This window comes from Heterocephalus glaber, unplaced genomic scaffold (genome assembly GCF_053883595.1).
Source record: "Heterocephalus glaber isolate CG9 unplaced genomic scaffold, H.glaber_assembly_v1.0 deba00000122, whole genome shotgun sequence".
Classification (NCBI taxonomy): domain Eukaryota; kingdom Metazoa; phylum Chordata; class Mammalia; order Rodentia; family Bathyergidae; genus Heterocephalus; species Heterocephalus glaber.
In genome coordinates, this window is record NW_028258138.1 from 63,928,147 (window position 1) to 63,948,481 (window position 20,335).

Below are 20,335 nucleotides of genomic sequence, written 5' to 3' on the forward strand. Positions count from 1 at the left end.
CTTAAGGAACACTACAACTCTTTATTCATTTCTAGTATTTTTTTTTTTTGGTACCAGGGATTGAACTTGGAACCTTGTGCCTGCGAGGCAGGTGATGGAACCACTGAGCTAAATCCCTGGCCCATTTTTAGTATTATTTAAATATGTTAGTGATTCTGGACTATACTTGGAAATCAAAAACATGAACTACTTCACCAATATTTCTAAGCATATTCACTTTTTCTTCCAGATCTATTAATGCTTTAGAGGCTGGACTTGCCATGAATTAAGGTATGGTCTTTTCACTCCTATTTCACTTAACTTTATCCTTATTTTACTCTCTAGTTGTAAGACACCTAGATAATGACCATACATCTCACTGAATCTTCTCCCCCTTTTGCCACTCAACCAAACCAGGATCATATTTCTGCCCCATTTCTCTAACATCCCCAGCACTGATTAGGCATACTTTAATGGTTATAATTTTCAAATTTGGCAACTAGAATTTCAGAATTATAAGAAGATAGCACACACATATGTATAGATATTAATTCCAGTTCAGACTTAGTTCTGGACAGATGACAAAGACTGGGTCATTTCCTGAAGCTCCTGCAAAAAGGTGTTGACATAGTCTTTTCCCCTATTACCTACTATTCCCTTTGGATAAAGGAAAGTTCCTACACGCCTTTCTAATTCAAAACAGTAAACTAGATTTAATTCAGATCTGTCTTCGTTTTCAAATTATAATCACAAAATGAGCGAATTTCAGTTGTCTAGAAAAGAATTATCCTTATAATATTCACCAGAATATTCATGATAATATATTAATGTCACATTTCAAAAACCAAATTCAAGCAAATGCAACCTACATATTTCTAATAGGAAGTATCACATTCAAACTAATAAAGCTTCATTTAACACTCTATTGGTCAAAATCAATTATTCTACTTTTGGTTATTTCTTAAATAAATTGTTTCCTATCCTCAGTTTATGAGAATTATTTTTCTTCTGAAGTTCTTATATTTTATTTTTATTCTTTCTAACCAAATCACAGATGGCACCCTTTTTTATAATAAAGTCTAAGTCTTTATTTAAGCTTATTAAATGTGTTACACAAAGACTGCTTCCTGTTATCCATTTTAATTTTGTTTTTCCCTCCCACCTGCTTATGTCTCATCTCCATGGTAAGACGAGAATCCTTCTGCTGCTTGTCTTGGTTTTCCTTCATTCCAAGATCTTCCAAAATTCCAGAATCCACCACTTCTTTATGGAGCAGATGGTCCATAAATTTTTGAATGGTGATACTTTCCTCTTCTTCCTCCAAATAGCCACATAAATCTGGGAGAAACCAAAAAAAAAGGGAAATTAAAAAATTAATTGTAATGTAATACTCAAGTTTATATAAAGAACACAAAAAGAAGCCTTTTTTTTTTTTGCTTTTGGTACTGGGGATCGAACTCAGGTCCTTGCTCTGCGAAGCACGTGGCGGCACCACTGAGCTAAATCCCCGGCCCAAAAAAGCCATGTTTGGCAAATAGTAAATGATAATGCCAGATGGAGGAATACAGCTCTCAGCAATTACCTTCAGCTAAGAGGAAAAAGCTCTACTCATCAAGAACTGCTCTCACTTATGTCTCTTAAGAACTTCTTCACAGCCAAATCTAAAAGATATTACTTCAATTTAAACAAACTTGAAAACTCTACTAATAAAGCTTTACTGTATAAGGGACATAAAATAAATTACAAATGTTTAAAGTCTATAATAATTTTGTCACATACAAATGCTAGTAAAGCCATCACTACAATCAAGACAATGAACATATATATCAACCCCAAAAGTGACCTCATGCTGACTTGTGTTCTCTTCCTCTGGCTCCTCCCCACACACTCTGTACTGCTTCAGGGAAGCACAGAATAGCTTTCTGTCACAATAGATTAGTTTGCACTGTCTAGAACTTTATATAGATTAAACCATACACTGTATATTCTTTTTTTTTTTTTTTTGGTAGCAGGGATCAAACTTGGGTCCTTGTGCTTGCGCAGCAGGTGGCAAAACCACTGAGCTAAATCCCCAGCTCTGTATATTCTTTTTTGGTCTGGCTTCTTTCTCTCAGCACAACCATTCTGAGACCTAACCATTTGTGAGCATTGGTAATTTATTGGTTTTTATTTCTGAGTAGCACAGTATTCCACTGTATGACTACACCATAATTTAGTTATTTATTCATATGTTGGACAATTGGATTGCTTTCAGATTTGGGATATTACAAATAAGACTGTCATAACATCTGTATACACATAGAACATAGATTTCCTGCTGAGAAAATCCCTAGAAGTGCAATGGGTAGATTATATGATATATATATATATATATATATATATAATTTAATGCTTAATTTTTAAAGAAACCATTAAACTGTTGTCCAAAGTGGTTATACAATTTTATATTTTCCCACTAGCAATGTAGATGTTTCAGTTCCTCCACTTTCTTATCAGTACTTGGCCTGGCCAGTCTTTTAACCTCAAGCTATTTAAATAGATACTTTAGTTTTAATTTACATTTCCCTAATAACTAATGATACTAAATATCTTCCTTGTTGATATTTTTTAGTTGTTTAATACATTATTGAACGTGTGATATTGAAGTCTCCATTTATTGATATTGAATTGTGTATTTCTCCCCTCAATTTTTGTCAGTTTTTGCTTCATCTATTTTTGGATGTTAATATGTAGTGACAATATATTGTAATATATTAATATCACATTTCAAAAACTAAATTCAAGCAAATGCAATCTGTATTTCTAATAGGAACTATCATATTCAAACCAATAATAAAGCTTCATTTAACAGTATTGGTCAAATCCAATTATTCTAACTTTGGTTATTTATTAAATAATTGTCTCCTATTACATAAATTTTTCATTGCTGTTTTGTATATGGATTGGCCTCTTTGGTATTATAAAATGCATTTTGGTCTCTACCGACAATTTCTTGCATTAAAGCTTACATTTTTTCTGATATTAGCATAGCCATTCTAGATTTGTTTTGGTTACTATTTGCACAGTATATCTTTTTTCCATCCTTTTACTCTTTTTTTTTTTGAGACAGGGTCTCACTATGTAGTTCAGGCTGGCCTCGAACTCACTATGTAGCCCAGGCTGGCCTTGAACTTGTTGCAGTCTCCCTGGCTCAGCTTGTGCTGGGATTACAAACATGAGCCAATATACCCAACTTCCATCTTTTACCTTTCAACTTATTTATATCTTGAGTCTAAGGTTTCTTTGAGATAACATATAGTTATGCCATGTATTTTAATCCACTGTGCCAATCTTTGTCTTTGAACTGGAGTGTTTAAATCCATTTATATTTAATGTATTTCTTTTTTTTTGAAAGCATTATTTTCCCTTTAAAGGTCTTACATATTACTGATTTTTTTTCCCATTAAGTTTACTGGTACATTTTAGGTATAAAATACAGTTACATACATCATTGGGATCTTGTACCTTTACATGAGTGTCTTGGTTCTTATTTTTTTCCCCTTCTCCTGCCCTCCCTTCCCTATTTGCAAAGACTTTGTTTCCATTTTTTTCCTTTTCTCATGTTTTTTCTTTTCCCCTTTCCTTTCCCCTACCTCTCCCATTTCCCCTACTCCTTTAGACCTTTTCTTCCTATTACACAATATCAATAATACATTTTTAAAATTACAATATCAAGATCTAGAAGACAGTACCACAGATTTTACAGAATTTAAAAGGATATAGAAAGCATATTACAAAAATCCTTTTTGAAATAAATTTGACAACTTCTAAGAAGTACCTTGGAAGACAAAGTAATGAAACTAACTCTGGAGGAAATATAAAATTTGAATAGCACCTATTAAAGAAAGTATATTCCAACTTGAAAACCTACCTATATGACAACAACACGCTCATATACATTTTAACTGATAGATTATATCAAACATTTAAAGCAGAAAAAAGAAGGAACACTTCTCACTTCATTTTAGGAACGCAACATTGTGCTAATCCTAAAACTGCTGGATAAAGATAATAGAAGAAAAAAGTATGAACATAGAAATTTGTTTAACAAAACAAACTATTAGAAGTCAGATCTGGCAGGATGTAGAAAGTGGTTCTATTACAGGGATGGCAGTGTTGGTTCAGCATTGGAAGATCCACCCCTATAAGTCATCATTTTAACAGAGGAAAGGAACAAGCCATATGATCCTGTCAGTAGTTGGAGAAAAAGTATTGGACTAAATTCTACAGCTGTTCATGGTCAAAGCTATTAGGAGACTAGAAGTAGAACAGAACCTTCTCAACAGATTAAAGACATGTACTCCATACTTCCAGCAAAAATGCCTTATATGAATGGAGAAGATACAATGCTTTCTCCTTAAGGTGGGGAACAAGGGCAGATATGGCTACTCTTCATCTGTCCATTAAACTTTGAAACATAGGCCCAAACCAAAATAGTCTGGTGATAAAATGACACAATTAGAATAGGACTGGCAAGGTAGAAACAAAATCTTTACATGTAGATGAAATTATCATCTACAAAGAAAATATTAAGAAATCTCTAGGAGCCCTTAGAACTTGTATTTGAATTTAGCAGGATTAGAAAACACAAAGGTATATACAAAAATTCAGGTCCATGTATACTTGCTATAAATGAAGAACTGGATATTGAAATTTAAAAGTTATGTAGGAATACAGAGGACCTAGAAAAGTAAGAAGAAGAAAAAAACAGTGTTGGAAGACATTTAGTACCTAATTTTAAGACTTCCTCTAAAGCTACAGTTGGTTTAAGGAAAGACGTATAGATCATTGGAATAAAACAGAGAATCTAGAAATAGAACCACACATATATGGTCCAATGAGTTTTGAAAGATTATTTAATGTTAACATTTTATAGAATATAAACTCAATTCAAGAGCAGAGGAAAAGATAGTGTTTTCAGCAAATGGCACTAGAACACCTGGTATCCATATATAAAAAATTAACCTCAACCCTTTATTTCCATATATAAAAATATCTTGAAAGGATCTATGAACCTAAGTATGAAAGACTAAAACTATAAAGCTTTAAGAAGAAATTATAAGGAAAATGTTTATGAATTTAGGGTAGGCAAGAACTTCCTAGGATATAAAAAACATGATGGCTGGGGATTTAGCTCAGTGGTTTCGCAGCCTGCTGTGCAAGGGCAAGGACCCGAGTTCAATCCCTGGTACCAAAAAAACCACAAAAAACAAAAACCAAAAACAAGATGTATAAAAGAAAAAAATTGACAAATGAGATTCCATCAAAATTTAGAACTTTTTTCTTTTGGGTACCGGGGATCGAACTTGGAACCTTGCACTTGCAAGGCAGGCGCCAGAACCACTGAGCTAAAACCCCAGCCCCTAAATTTAGGACTTTAAATGATATCATTAAGAAAATGAAAAGTAGTCCTTAAACAGACCATATTTATAATGCATATAACCTATGACCAGAATATATAAAGAACTCTTACAGCTCATTAACAGACAACCCAATTTAAAAGTAGACACAAGAAGATGATAAATAGCCAGTACAGCACAAGGAAAGGTGTGCAACACTAGAATCAGAAAAATACTAATCAGTACAATAACAAGATTGAATTGGCTGGGACCTGCCAAGGGGCTCCGGCACCAGCAGCCAGATACCGAGGCTCTATTGAGCGGGAAAAGCCTCGGCACTGGCACTGTTTACATCGCGGAGAGCCGCCTGTCTTGGTTAGATGGTTCCGGATTAGGATCCTCCCTGGAATACCCCACCATTAGTTTACATGCTGTTTCCAGGGACCTAAATGCCTATCCCCAAGAGCATTTGTGTGTTATGCTGAATGCTAAATTTGGAGAAGAAATAAAAGAATCTCTTGATGATGAAGAGGAAGACAGTGATGATGATATTGAACCTATTACTGAATTTAGATTTGTGTCTAGTGATAAATCAGCATTGGAGGCGATGTTCACTACAATGTGTGAATGCCAGGCCTTGCACACAGATCCTGAGGATGAAGACTCAGATGATTATGATGGAGAAGAATATGACGTGGAAGCACATGAACAAGGGCAGGGGGCTGTCCCCACATTTTATACCTATGAAGAAGGATTATCCCATTTAACAGCAGAAGGGCAAGCCACATTGGAGAGACCAGAAGGAATGCTTTCCCAGTCTGTGAGCAGCCAGTATAACATGGCAGGGGTGCGGACAGAAGATTCAATGAGATTATGAAGATGGCATGGAAGTAGATACTACACCAGCAGTTGCAGGACAGTTTGAGGATGCAGATGTTGATCACTGAAAATGATTTATGTTGCTTTAAGGTTCTGCTCATAACTGTAGGAGAGAACTTGGTCCCTCTTCCCTCTTAAGAGAGGCTGATGAAAGTCTTTTTCCTTCTCCAAAACTCACTTAAACCATTCTTCCTCAAGATAAACTATACTGAGACAGCAAGTAGTCACCAGCAGAAGAAACTATGACCTTTATTAACAAAGGTGAATTAGCTTACCCAAGGGATATTTGTAGTTTATTATTTATCCTAAAGCTTTGTCTAGGTAACCCACTGACTAGGCCTGTAATTCCTGCCTTTGCTATATGCATTGTCTATGCTAGCAGGCCAGTATGGTAAAAATGCACAGGAATTGGGCAGGAAATAGGATAAAGTTAAGATGGGGGGGTAGTTCTTTGGGGCCTAGAGATACCCTTATCACTAAAAGAAAAGGCAGAGGTCTCAGAAGGATCAATCTCTGTCATTCTCCACAGGGGCAAGAGTCTCACTAATTTGGGGCCCAGATTAATTCACACCTGTCTAGCTGGTCTCTTGGGAAACATCCCAGTTGCAAATCCTACCCTACCATAAAAAAGTGCTTCTGGGTAGCTTCTGTCCTTTCCACCCTGTTTTTCCAGTCTGCTTTGTTATAGCCTCTGAGGTTATCCTTTGATTTCTGCCTTCTTAGGTTAGTTTTCTGTAACAGAACAAGTGAACTGGGATAAGGTCCTTAAAATACTCCTGGTGATAATTGTTTTGTCTTTGTAATAGCTTAACAAATAAATCTAGGTTTTCTATAAAAAAAAGATTCAATTATACACTCACTAGGGAGATGAAGTTAAAAGTTTTAAAAGAACAAATGTCAGGCCGGGGATTTAGCTCAGTGATTTTGCCACCTGCTGCGCAAGTGTAAGGACCTGAGTTCGATCCCCAGTACCAAAAAAAAAAAAAAAAAAGAATAAATGTCAGGTTAGGTTTGAACCAGTTAGAACTTTCTAATACTGCTAATGTGAATGTAAAATGATAAAACCCTTTTGGAAAACAATATAGAAATTTCTTGTATTACTGTTAAGAACCAACAGTCCTGTTCTTAAGTTTTTACTTGAGAGGAATGAAAACATATGTTGACAATAGATTTGCACATACAAGTTGAGCATCCCTTATCTGAAATTCTTGGGACCAGAGTGTTTCAGATTTTTGTTTGAAATCCACTTGATCTGCAAAGAGGATACTACTCCTGCTTTTTTTTCTTTTTTTTTTTCGGGTTCCTGTCACATGGAGTATTGTTTTCCACCCTTTAACTTTGAGACTATGAGTTTTTGAATTAAATGTTTCTTGTATGCAGCATATTGCTGGATCTTGCTTCTTGACCCATTCTGCCAGTCTATTTCTTTTGATTGGTGAATTGAGACCATTAACATTGATGGTTGTAACTCATACATATTGACTTATCATTGTCATGAGTTTTTCTTTTTGTTGGATTCTCCCCCTTTGTGTTTAAGCTCTTGTTGCACCTGATGGATTCATTCTGCTGGGCTTCCTGGGGTTGTGATCCTCATCGTCTTTTCCTAGGATAGTGTCTAAAATGTTTTGGAGTGCTGGTTTGGTATTCATGAAGTTTCTAAGGTGCTCTTTGTCATGAAAGTATCTTATTTCTCCATCAATTTTGAGAGATGGTTTTGCAGGGTACATCAATCTGGGTTGGAGGCTGTTTTCCTTTAGGGCTTGAAATATGTCACACCAAGCTCTTCCTGCCTTGAGGGTTTGCACTGAGAAGTCTGCTGTGATTCTGATGGGCTTTTCTTTGTATGTAATTTGTTTCTTTTCCCTAACTGCTTGTAGAACTTTGCTCTTCTGTTGGGTTTCTGGAATCTTAACAATTATATGCCTATGGGTAGATTTTTTTTTTTTTTTTGATCAAGGCTAGTTGGCGTCCTACATGCCTCACTTATCTGTATGTCAAGTTCTTTTCCCCTGCTTGGGAAGTATTCTGCCATCACTTCTGTGAAGAGTTTTTTTATGTCATCTGCACTCTCTCCTGTTTCTTCATTGACTCCAATCAGTCTTATGTTATTCTTCTTTGCATCGTCTAGCAGCTGCTGGATTGATTTCTTGTGGTCCCTTACAATTTTAAAGCAATTTTTCTTTTCCTGTTCACTAATTGCAATCTTATTTCCTATATCTAAAATTCTGTCCTCACATTGGTTCATTCTGTGGCATAGACTTTCAATGGAGTTTTTAATCTCCTGGAAATCTGTTTGCATCTGTTTTATGGATTGCATTTGTTTCCTATGTTGGGATTCCATCATGTTCCTCAGCTCCTCTCTAGATTTATTAGTCATGCCTTGCACTATGAGCACAATCTCTGCTGTTATCTGAGAAATTATTTCTGATTTCATTTTTTCCAGATCCTCTTTTGTTGCCAGTTCAGGGAGTCCAGGTGGTTGAGTATCAGAGTGTTCCATCTCGTTTTCTTTTGGGGTTGTTGTAGGTGATCTGGAAGTCTGGTTTTTAGACTTGTTTATGTGTCTTCTCATTTGGACGGTGTGTGTGGGGGGTTGCTGCTGGCGCCCACGTGGCTCACCTTCTCTCTGCTGGCGGGGGTGGTACGGCGGCCTGGAACCCTCCTCTTGTGTGCTGGGACCAGCTCACCTCCTCTCTGCTGGCAGGGGTCTATATTTAATGTGTTTCTGATAAAGTAGTTTTATGTTTGTCATTTTGATATTTGTTTTGTATACATCTTATTTTTTTATCAAAGAATTATCCTTGAGAAGTTTTTTTCAGAAGTTGATGTTAGACCAAAAAAAAAAACTAAATGAAATTTTAGGGGCCAGGGATTTAGGTCGGTGGAGCCGCCACCTGCCTTGCAAGCAGAAGGTCAATCCCTGGTATCAAGGTTCAAAAGGTTCAATCCCTGGTACCAAAAAAAAAATAATCTAGAAGAAGTAGGTGTTAGATTTTGTAGGTGCTTTTTTTTCTACGTGTACTTACATAATTACATATTATTTTTTGGGGGGGGTAAACATCGTTTTTAACAAAGTATTTTGTTCAATATTTTGACCATTAAAAAAACCCCACTTCTACCAGGATAAGATGACTGAGGCTTGATATGACACCCAGCAATCCAAGTGAAGGGATATAAGAACTATTTATTAGCATTCTATCAAAGGCAGTAATAGTGTCACTATATTTTATAGGTTTGTTTCAGAACAAATATGAAATACTGAAACATTTCATTTTAATAACAGCACTAACGGCACTAGTAAGCTAAAAAATGTCCAGAAGGCAACAACCAGGACGTTAAGATCTATAAATTATATGGCATAAAGAATCGCTGATAGTACTGGTACTATTAGTCTGGGAACATTGAAGAATATGGTTAGATATGATTATAACTTCCCCAAAATAAAAATACTGTTCTTGAGAGAGAGAGAGGTCATATTTTCTGTTGCACTAAAAAGTTACTGAGATCAAAATTCTAATTCTTCTGAGGGACAATTCTATGAGAATTAGAGCTTCATAATATAGATGAATGTCTATCTGGGTAGGTGAGGAAAGTGTATTAGACTATGCAATCTTAAAGGATTCTTCTAACTTTCAGAGCTTATGACTATGTGAATACCTAGCTGGAGATTCTGTAGCCCTGAGTGAGGGGAATGCTGCTAGCTGTCTTCATAAAGAAAATTTGAGTCATTCCTGAGAGCTGCCCCCACTATCACCAGCCTAGAGTGATGCTCAGAGAAAAAAACCCTCAGATCCTTGAGTGCATATACAGAGCCCTCACAAGTTAGCTATTTAACTTATCTGACCCTCACTTTGTACAAAAGTAGAGGAAAGACAGAAGAAAGGTAATAACCTCCCTTATAAATAATAAAGATATGAATCATTTAAAAAATATAAAATGATATATTAATGTTTAAATGTAGTTTACATCAAAGTCATCCAATGATATAGGAGCAAGAGGTATTTTTAATTGGTATTATTATCATAAGCAAAATTACAAATAGCAGAATATTTTGATTTTTAAAAACTGTAAATTTGTCAAGGATATAGTGTAAGAATTATATTCAATCAAGAAAAACTAAAGCCAATAATAAAACTAAACAAAACACAGAAAAGTCAAATATATCATTTATTATTCAAAGCAATTTTACAAACATTAGACTCATGTGTTAGATGATAAAGCTTTGAACAATCAGGTAAGGTCTTACCATCAAATCTGTCATATTCCCAATGGCCCTTGGCTTCTGGCCCAGGAGCAGCACTTGAAATAGTGTTTTCAGCACCCTCTTCTCCATCGCTTGCTAATTCTTGCTTAAGTTTGGTGCCTAACCAGTCATTGACTAGCTCCTGAGCTATCAATAAAACAAAAACATCTTTTAAATATTTCAATTTCTTTAGTCACTGTCTTCATTTTTTTCAATAAATATTACTTGAACATCTGTCATGTATCAAGGACTATTCTACATGCTGGGAATATAGCAAGGAAGAAAACTGGAAAAATAAACTTGAAGCTTACATTCTAACTGGGAAAGAGAGAAAAAAAATAAATATGAGAAAAACAAAGCAGGGAAAGGAGAAATGGAGTCTAGAAATGGAAGATGGGTATTGTAGTTGCAAACTAGGTAGTCAAAGAGTGCCTCATGGAGAAGATATCTGACCAAAGGAAGGGAGGGAGTGAGCCATACGGACATATAAGGAATATTATACCACGCAGAGGAAAAGCATGTGCAAAGGTCTTACAGTGGGAGTGTCCAGAGTGTTGGAGAAATAGCAATGAAGCCAGTGTGGCTGGAGAGGAGTGCGGGGGACAAACGTCCAGGAGTTAGGTGGATGGATGTATCTAATTGTGTTTAAGAAACAGAATGAGCTTGAAATATGCCCTTACATGTAATAATGGAGTTAACTCCAGAGCAAATTGCCTTCAGAACAGTAGAAACAAAAATTAAGAGCAAGACTAAGAAAAGCTTCCATTCTGTACTTTGAAATGCACTATGTGTAATACTTTAAGAACTTTTAACATCATAGCTAATAATGCATTCTCTTACCTTCTGTGTAGACATCATCATGATCCTCTATTTGCTTGGATGTTTCCAAATCTATCATTTGGCCCCAAACCCTTCCAGGTAAATCTGAATTTCTGGCAAAAAATGTGTTGGAAACTGCAAATTCTGAGGCTACCTCCACTCTCTTCAGTATAACAGAAAAAAGATGATCCATTAAGATGGCAGTAATCTTGTTCAGGGTTAGAAAATTTCTCTCCTAAGAATCTAATTTTCTACCAACTACAACTACTAAGATTCTTTCACTTTTCCATTTTTGATGGAACTATGAGGTTTAAACATTGATAGCAAATAATTACTTAGTTTCACATATTATGCTATGTCATCACGTTCTAACAGCTGTTCACAATATGTATATAAAGGTTATTTAAGCTTTAGATAACTTTGTTCAGTACATTACTAAGTGAGGTTCTGAGACCTGGATATTTTATTTTAAACAAAAATACTGGATTTTATTAGTTTCCATGCCACTAGAGCATGCATACGAATGTGAACCAGAGCCTGAGTAATTACAGTTTTCTCAAATTACTACTCTTGAAAGAAACTTCCAATTATATATTAGACAAACTATAAGTTCAAAAAAATAGAAGCAAACAGTCATTGATCTGAAATCATTCACAATGTTTAACTCAATTGCAATTTAGTAAAATTTTGATTAAATTCATGGGATTGGGAAAGCAAATGTGAGAGGTAGACAAACTACCCTGGAATTTTGAGTGAACTGCACAGTAGAAAAATAATTTATTTTACATCTAAACATCTGATTTGTGCTCTCCTCAAAAATCTGCTTTCCAAAAAAACCCAAAAAAACAAAAACCAAAAATACACTTGTGTTCCCCTATGCTTTCTGTCCTCTATCCTCATAGTCTTCCAACTCAGGCATTGATGACTACTTTCTTTCAGTTCTTCAGGAGGAAAGCATTGGAATCTTAAGCCAATCCCTATCCCCTCTCCATACAATGTGAGGAAATCTTCCTCACACTGTTTTCAAAATGTATTTAGAATCTGACCCCTTCCCATCACTTCCACTATTACCATTTCAGTCCAAGTCAAAATAATTTCCTGACAGGTTTTCTGGAATAGCCTCTCACTGCAGAATGAGGGAACCCTTTAAAATGAAAGCCACATCATCAGAATGGATTAAAAAAAACCCAGATGTGCTGAATACAAGAAACACACTTAATAGTTTAAAAAAAGTGCACAGATTAAAAATCAAAGGATGAAAAAGAATATTCCATGCAACCAGAGACCCAAAACAAGCAGGAATAGCTATCCTATTTTCACACAAAGTAGACTGCAAGCTAAAAATGATCAAAGGAGACAAAGAAGGTCACTATATACTGGCAAAGGGAACAAATAAACAGGAAGAGATATCAATGATAAATACATATGTACTGAACACCGGTACACCCCACTTCATAAAACAAATAGTACTGGACAAAAGAGATGAGATAAACATCAACACAGTCATAGTAGGGGACCTCAACACCCCATTTTTCACAAATAGATCAGCTGGACAAAAAAAATAACAAAAACTATCAGAGTTGAACCATACCTTTGAATAAGTGGACTTACAGAGTGTTCAACCTAACAACAACATTCTTAGTAACACATGGAACTTTCTCCAAAATAGACCATGAGGCCATAAATCTTTCTTAAATAAGTACAAAGGAATCAAAATAATCCCAGGCATATTATCAGATCAATACAATCAATAGTAAGATAACCCATAGAAATTATGTAAACACATAGAGATTAAGCAGTACACTTTTGAATAGCCAAGAGTCACAGAGGAAATCAAAGAAAAAAATCAAACACTTCCTAGAATCAAACAGTACCCAGTGAAACATTCCTGAAACTATGGGACACAATGAAAGCAGTTCTAAGAGGGAAGTTTATAACTGTGAATGCTCACATCAGAAAAACAGACAGATCCCAAATGAATGACTTAATAATACACTTCAAGGCCCTAGAAAAATAAGAATAATCAATACCTAAAACTATGACAAGGAAGGAAATTATAAAGATCAGAATGGAAATTAATGAAACTGAGACTAAAAAAAATACAAAGAATCAATGAATTGAAGAGTTGGTTGTTCAAAAGGATAAACAAAACAGAAAAGAAAACAAAAAACCCACAAAATGATAAACAAAAGACACAAAACATTAGCCAAACTTACCAAAAGAAGAAAAAAAAAAACCCATATCAATGCAATTAGAAAGGAAAAGGCAAAATAACAATGGAAACTCCCCAAATCCAGAGGATTATAAGTAGCTACTTTGTGACTTTGTACACTAATAGAAGAATCTAGAAGAAATGAAGATTTCTGGATGTAAATGAATTACCAAAACTGAACCTAGAAGTTATAAAAATACCAAACAGTCCAATAACAGGCAATGTAATTAAGGCAATAATAAGAAAACTTAACTAAGAAAAGCCCAGGACCCAGTGGACTCACCACTGAATTCTACAAGAACTTTAGGAAAGATCTAACATCAATACTCTTCAAACTTTAACAAAATCAAGAGTAAGAATACTCCCAAAGTCATTTCGGGAAGTTAGCATTACACTGATACCAAAAATAGACCAGGACTTACCAAAAAGTAAAACTACAGGTCAATCTCTTAAATGAACATAGATGCAAAAATTGTCAAAAATATACTGGTAAAAAGAATACAACAAATCATCAAAAAGATCATATACATTATGACCAAGTTGTCCCAGGATGCAAGAATGGTTCAACATATGCAAATCAGCAAATGTAATACAGCACATAAACAGAAAGAACAAAAACCATATTATCATCTTATTAGATGCAGATATGCCTTTGATCAAATCCCAACATCCATTTATGATAAAAACCCTGAAGAAAATAGGAGTAGAAGGACCTTATCTCAACCTGATAATGGCCTTTTATGACAAACCTAGTGTCAACATCATACTAAATTGTGCAGAAATGAAAACTTTCCATCAGGAACAAGACAAGGTTATCTACTCTCATCACTCTTATTCAACAGAGTACTAGAAACTTTAGTCAGAGGTATCAGGCAAGAGAAAGAAAAAAAAGGAATACATAGAGGAAAGGAAGAGGTTAAACTATCCTTCCTTATTCACAGATAACATGATCCTATATGTAGAAGACCTAAAAAATTCCACTGATTCTTAGAACCAATAACATCAGCAATGTAGCATGATACAAATCAACACATTAAAAATTAAAAGCATTTCTGCACACCAACAAGGAATACATTAAGAAAGAAATCAAGAAAACAATAGTGTTCACAATAAATTCAAGAAAATTAAATGCCTAAGTATTAACATCACCTAGGAAGTGAAAGACCTCTACTCTGAGAAAGAAGATCAAAGACAATACCAGAAAGTGGAGTCATCCCCTGATCCTGGTTATGCAGAACTAATACTATCAAAATGGCCATAATACTAAAACTGATTTATAGATTTAATGAAATCCCAATCAATATACCAACAATATTCTTCACAGAACTAGAAAAAACAATCCTAAAATTTATATGGAGCCAGAAGAGACCCTGAATAGCAAAAGCAATCCTGGGAAAAAAGAGCAAAGCAGGAGGCATCACGATCTCAGATATATTACAAAGCCACTGTGATAAAAAGAGTACGCTACTGGCACAAAAACAGAAAAGTGGATCAATGGAACAGAAGAGAGGATGCAGAAAGAACCCCAGGCACATTGAGCTATTTTATCTTTGACAAAGAGGCCAAAAACATATGCTGGAGAACGATAGCCCCTTCAACAAATAGTGCTAGGAAAACTGACTACCCATATGCAGAAGATTGAATCTAGACCCATATCTCTCATTATGAACTAAAATCAAAGAAAAATGAATCAAAGACCTAGATATTAAAACGGAAGCAATATGCTGAAAGAGGAAATAGTCAGAACTCTTGGAGACTTAGGCATAGGCAAGAACATTCTGAACAGAACCCCAGTTGCACAACAGATAACACAAAGAACCAATAGTCAATTTAATTTCATGAAATTTAAAAACTTTGTAAGGGGAAAAGGTCTATAAATAGGGAAAAGCCTCATTGAGCTTTCTGGCTAATCCCGACCAAAAAAAAGTTAAAGCTTCACCGCAGAAAGCAATTACCAGGACAAGAGAGGCAGACAGGCAGAGCACAAGGAAGCCAGGTGCTCAAAACCAAGATAGCCGCCCCTCACCCACCTCCAATAAAATGCAACAGACAAGGGGCAGCCACTTAAAAGAAAGCTATATATATTCATTCCACTCTAGGGCCACTATATGAGAACACCAGCCCCCTTAATTGCTAACTCAACCTTATATATAAAGTCCTTTTTAGTAAACCTGTAAATTTTAAGATAAGACTCTGACAAGCTCACTTAAAAATAGCCAGAAGGATGATGGCACAGCAATTAGGGATCTTGGGGCCTGGGATTCACCTATGACACACCAGGAACCTAATCAGATTATGACAAATTCCAGGCAGGGAGTAGGGCCCTTGACGCCCTATAAAAACATCTTAAAACAATGGGCCCACAAACATGCAGGTCCAGACCCCCTTCCTTCTTATAAGGTAACTGTCTGTCCCTTGCTTCTCTTCCTTCTTTCAAATAAAGTGCTTCTATTCTCCCTTCTAAACTTAATATTTCTAATTCTTTACTGGTATAAGTTTACAATTCCCAGTTGCTGTGCTGATATGGTGCGCTTCATAACCCCGAGATGTGACAGCTTCTGCACAGCAAAGGAAATAACCCACAGAGTGAAGAGACATCCTATAGAATGATAAAATATTTTGCCAGCTACACCTCAGAGGACTAACATCCAGAATTACAGAGAACTCAAAAAAATTAGACCCCCCCTTAAAGTAAAAGACCTAATAAAAAATAAGCAATTGAAATCTACAGACACTTCTCAGAAAAAGAAATACAAATATCAAATGTAAATTGAAAAAGTTTGAGAACTACTTAGAAACTGGTGGATTTAGTCAGAAGTTATTTATAGTAATAGTTTCTGTGGATAGAAACTGAACAAAGAAATAGAAACTGAAGGAAAATAATTGTGTACATGGGAGACTGATTAAAATACAAAGGCAAGGAATCCAGACTACACAGCTGAAGACTTTAGATAGGAAAATGCAATCATTCAGCAATCAGAATGGACCACATGGTCAAATAAAAGACTTCTTGTTTTTTTTTTTGAGATGAGAGATTTGAGGGAATAGTGGAGAAAGAGCTACTATAGGAATTTCATCCAACTTTTTTTTTGGTACTGAGAATTGAACTTGGGACCTTGTGCTTGTAAGGCAGGCGATGGAACCACTGTGCTAAATCCCCAGCCAATCTAATATACAGATAGCTAAGATCAAGTTTACTTATTTATTTGGTACCGGGGATCGAACTCTGGTACTTGTGCTTGCAGGGCAGGCGGCGGAACCACTGAGCTAAATCCCTGGCTTACTATAGGAATTTCTGAGGAAATGATAAAAATCTAAGTCAAATTGGCTCACAACTATATAAGGCAGTAAAATGGTATATCAATAGGACTGAGCAGAATGTTGCCCTCCTATTTTACTTAGATCTTATAAGATTACTCTAGATGAGATGGTAACTAGCTATGTCAGAAAGCCCTGGAGGGACCTGGCACAGGGACTCTTAACACCACATGCAAGCTAGGCTTACTGGATACTGAATGGTCCTCTCAGAGGCCAGCCTTCATCATGCTTGTCTCCTGAATCATGCCTTCTGCAGTAGCAAGAAGCCTCTCTTGCCTCATCTAGATTAATCCCTCCCACTACATGCTTCTGTTACATCTTTAATTTTCCCATTGACTTTTGGTAAGTTGTTTATACTCCACTGGACCATAAACTCTGGGTAGGCAAGGATTGTACTTGACCTGTGTCCTGTTTTAGTTCTAGTGCTCAATGTAGTTGGCTAGTATTTAGTAGGCACTTAATAAATACCAGCCCATCTGGCTTTATGCTCACGATGCATGCCAATTTAGGTAAGTAGTAACTCTTCAAAATACTACCTAGAAGAGGATATTTTTCCCAGGAAAATACTGTGTGATATTGAACTATATGGTACACATTTGAATTGATCATGACAAGCTGCTAAACTGACACTCAAGAGGCACAGCCCTGGAGTGATTTAAAGGTACTTTCAATCTATGGTATCTGGACTCAGAAATAAACATCTGAGGACTGGAAGAGATCTCAGAAGTAATCTAACCCCATCCCCTCTCACAGAATGTTCAAACACATCCTTCATTAGCCTAAAATTAAGTGTCCTTTTAGAATATCTCCAGTGACAGAAAACATCCCTTTATGAGGATGCTAACCCCATTTCTGGATTGCTCTAGATATTAGAAAATTCTTGCGATGCACATGTAGCTTCTACCCATTGGTCTTGTGTCAGTGTTAACTATAGTAAAGTCTTTCACCTCCAAGGAAGGCTTCTCTTCTCTTGTTCTTTTCATCCTCTTCACGGGATACCTGTTTTCTCATCATTCACACTTAAATGCTTTCATGACAAACAACAGAATAATTAAAAAAATGATAAAAAAGTATAAAATTGAGGCCACATATATGGTAACATGGGAGTAAAAATAGCAAAATAAGTGCAGATTGGAGATCTATTAGTATTTCTTTACCACCTGATTATGCCTGACTCTGAATTCTCTTTCTAACCTAATTTTGAAATATCCTTACCTTAAACCAGTACTCCACATTGTCAGGATCAAAAGCAGGCTGTAGAAAATATATACAGAATATTAATAGCAATATCTTTATCAATTTAGCCACTTAATCTAGCCTTCTGATTAAATCCCGTGATAGTATCCTTTTAGTCCCCAAAATGTTTCACTGGAAAATTCAGTACTATTTACCAATGAACGAACACAAACTAACAATACAAGAAAGAGGCCTAAAGATGTCTCTAGGTCATTATTTCTTATCTAGGCCTAACCTGACATTCTGATTTAATTGGTCTGGGATTGGGCCCAGACATAAGTATTTTTTAAAGCTCCCATGGTTATAAGATACAGAAATCCAGTGTATAATATTCTTCATAAGAACCCAAAGAAGCACTGACTAATTAACCAGACTATCCAAGTGATTTTCTGCTTGGGGAAGGGTATGTTATTCTCCTTTTTTCAAGAGTTGCCTGTAGCCAGATGCTTTTCCATCTTTTCCCACATCAGAAATATGTTTGGTCAACAAGAACAGGGGGGTTGGGAAAAGAGTTAACATTTGACTTCTACTGCTTTACCAAGCAGAAAATGAAGCAGAAAAGAAATTATTTTCTACCCTGATATTAATCTAAAACTAGAAATAAGACCATTAAAGAACCTTCTTTCTTTACTGTTAACTCCCAGAAGCTTGCAGAATTCCCTCAAATAGTCACTTCTTAAAAAGAGGCATTTGGGCCAGGGATCTAATTAGCTAAGCAGCACTGCAGTTTGATCACCCGTACAAAAAAAAAAAAAAAAAAAATTAAAAAAGAGACATTTGCTTGGCTAAAAATTCAGCTGCATTTTTATAATAAGGTGATATCTATACTAGCATACTAAGACATAGAGGTGGGAAAGATATAAAACTCTTTCACTTACCTAACACTTCATCTTAAAGCATCTCACAGATAACTAATTAATGAAGCTGTACTACTGAATAACTTTTTCACTACAACAAAGAAAGAGCTGATTCTATCAAAACATAACTAGGGCCGGGGATGTAGCTCAGTGGTTTCGCCGCCTGCTGCGCAAGCGCAAGGACCCGAGTTCAATCCCAGGTACCATAAAAAAAAAAAAATTTATTCCTGGTATCAAAATAAATAAATAAATAAATAAACTGAACTTCAAAGAGCTCGCGTTTTAACTTTTTAAATCATCTATCAGTAACAATGAGCAGTATCAGCAAAAGTCCCTCCTTTTGGAGTCCTAAGAGAGTGTCCCAATTTTTCACTTTTCTTCTTCAAATCTATGTTCATAAGCTATTTTGGAACCAGTCTATTATGCAACTGATCCATTGCAATAGGACCAGCCTCAGTTTCCAAGTTTCTTTAATGCCCCAGGGTAAGCCCTTCAGTATCTGAAGCAAGATATTCACTAAGTGGAATATGTCTTGTGCCTGTAGTTGGTATATTTTAGAATAAACCACGAGAACAATTGCACGGGAACCTCGCAAAGGCCACTCATCTACAGGATTTTTTTAAGCAAAGTGTAACTGAAAGGTGAAAATAGTTGATGAAACTGCTCTGAAGCTCAAAGCTAAGAAGCCTCTCTGTCTTAGTGCTTTCATTTACATCTATAGCGTTTATTTTTGTGACTGTTAAAAAGGTAGTCTGAATGGCATACAAAGTGTGACTGTGACTTTGTATATGTTTCAAGTTTAAAATAAGGTTATTTTTTCGTGTCATCAGGAGCTAGTGCATTAAAAGAGGTAACAGATATACAGAGGATTTTGGGGGGAACATGCACATAACTTACTTTAATCACCCTCCCCCCATTACCTTTCTTCCCTCTCCCTCAATCACGTTTTCCGGAGGATTTCAATGTATATGATGTATTTTGATCACATTCATGCTCCCTATTACCCGCCTTTACACCCTTCCCCTTTAATGATGGTTGAATTTAGAAATTCCCATGCGAATCAAGTCCTGATATATTTAATAAACACTTGGATTGCTGAGTTTATTTAGTTTATGTAAAATTGGAAGGGAGGGGATATAAACAGAGTACTCAACGTGATGATCTCTCCTTTTCAATAAAAATCAGTTGCTCCAGATTTGCAAAACAAAAAATGAAATACGCAGGAAGTATCCTAAAATTGGTGGCAGGAGAGGGTGAGGGCTAAGCGCGCGAATTGCCTTCACCCTGGTGGGCATTAGCAGAGTTCTCGGGTTTTAAAAAAAAGCGTTAGATGGAAACAGTTCTTCCATGATGCTGCCCACCAAAGCCGTGAGATACACAGACCCTTCAGCTCCTAGAACCACTTCACTCAGGT

General features: G+C 35.9%; 1 protein-coding gene and 1 pseudogene across 8 annotated transcripts in view; one reads left to right on the forward strand and one right to left on the reverse strand.

Annotated features, from left to right (window-relative positions):
- Positions 1 to 20,335, reverse strand: part of Ccdc191 (coiled-coil domain containing 191) — a 94,507-nt gene that overhangs the window by 73,806 nt on the left and 366 nt on the right. For 4 of the 8 annotated variants that reach the window (XM_087215764.1, XM_021263437.2, XM_004835695.4 and 1 more), the window contains exons 2-5: positions 18,044 to 18,082; positions 11,320 to 11,461; positions 10,483 to 10,626; positions 1,142 to 1,317 (exon numbers count right to left, since the gene is read on the reverse strand). In XM_087215764.1, the coding sequence (XP_087071890.1) occupies positions 1,142 to 1,317; positions 10,483 to 10,626; positions 11,320 to 11,461; positions 18,044 to 18,082 (501 nt within the window). Of the gene's footprint in view, positions 1 to 1,141; positions 1,318 to 10,482; positions 10,627 to 11,319; positions 18,083 to 20,075; positions 20,234 to 20,335 lie in introns of those variants that run through there. The other 4 variants (XM_087215767.1, XM_021263441.1, XM_087215769.1 and 1 more) reach the window with 4 other exon arrangements.
- Positions 1,503 to 6,415, forward strand: LOC106009572 (methylosome subunit pICln pseudogene; annotated as a pseudogene).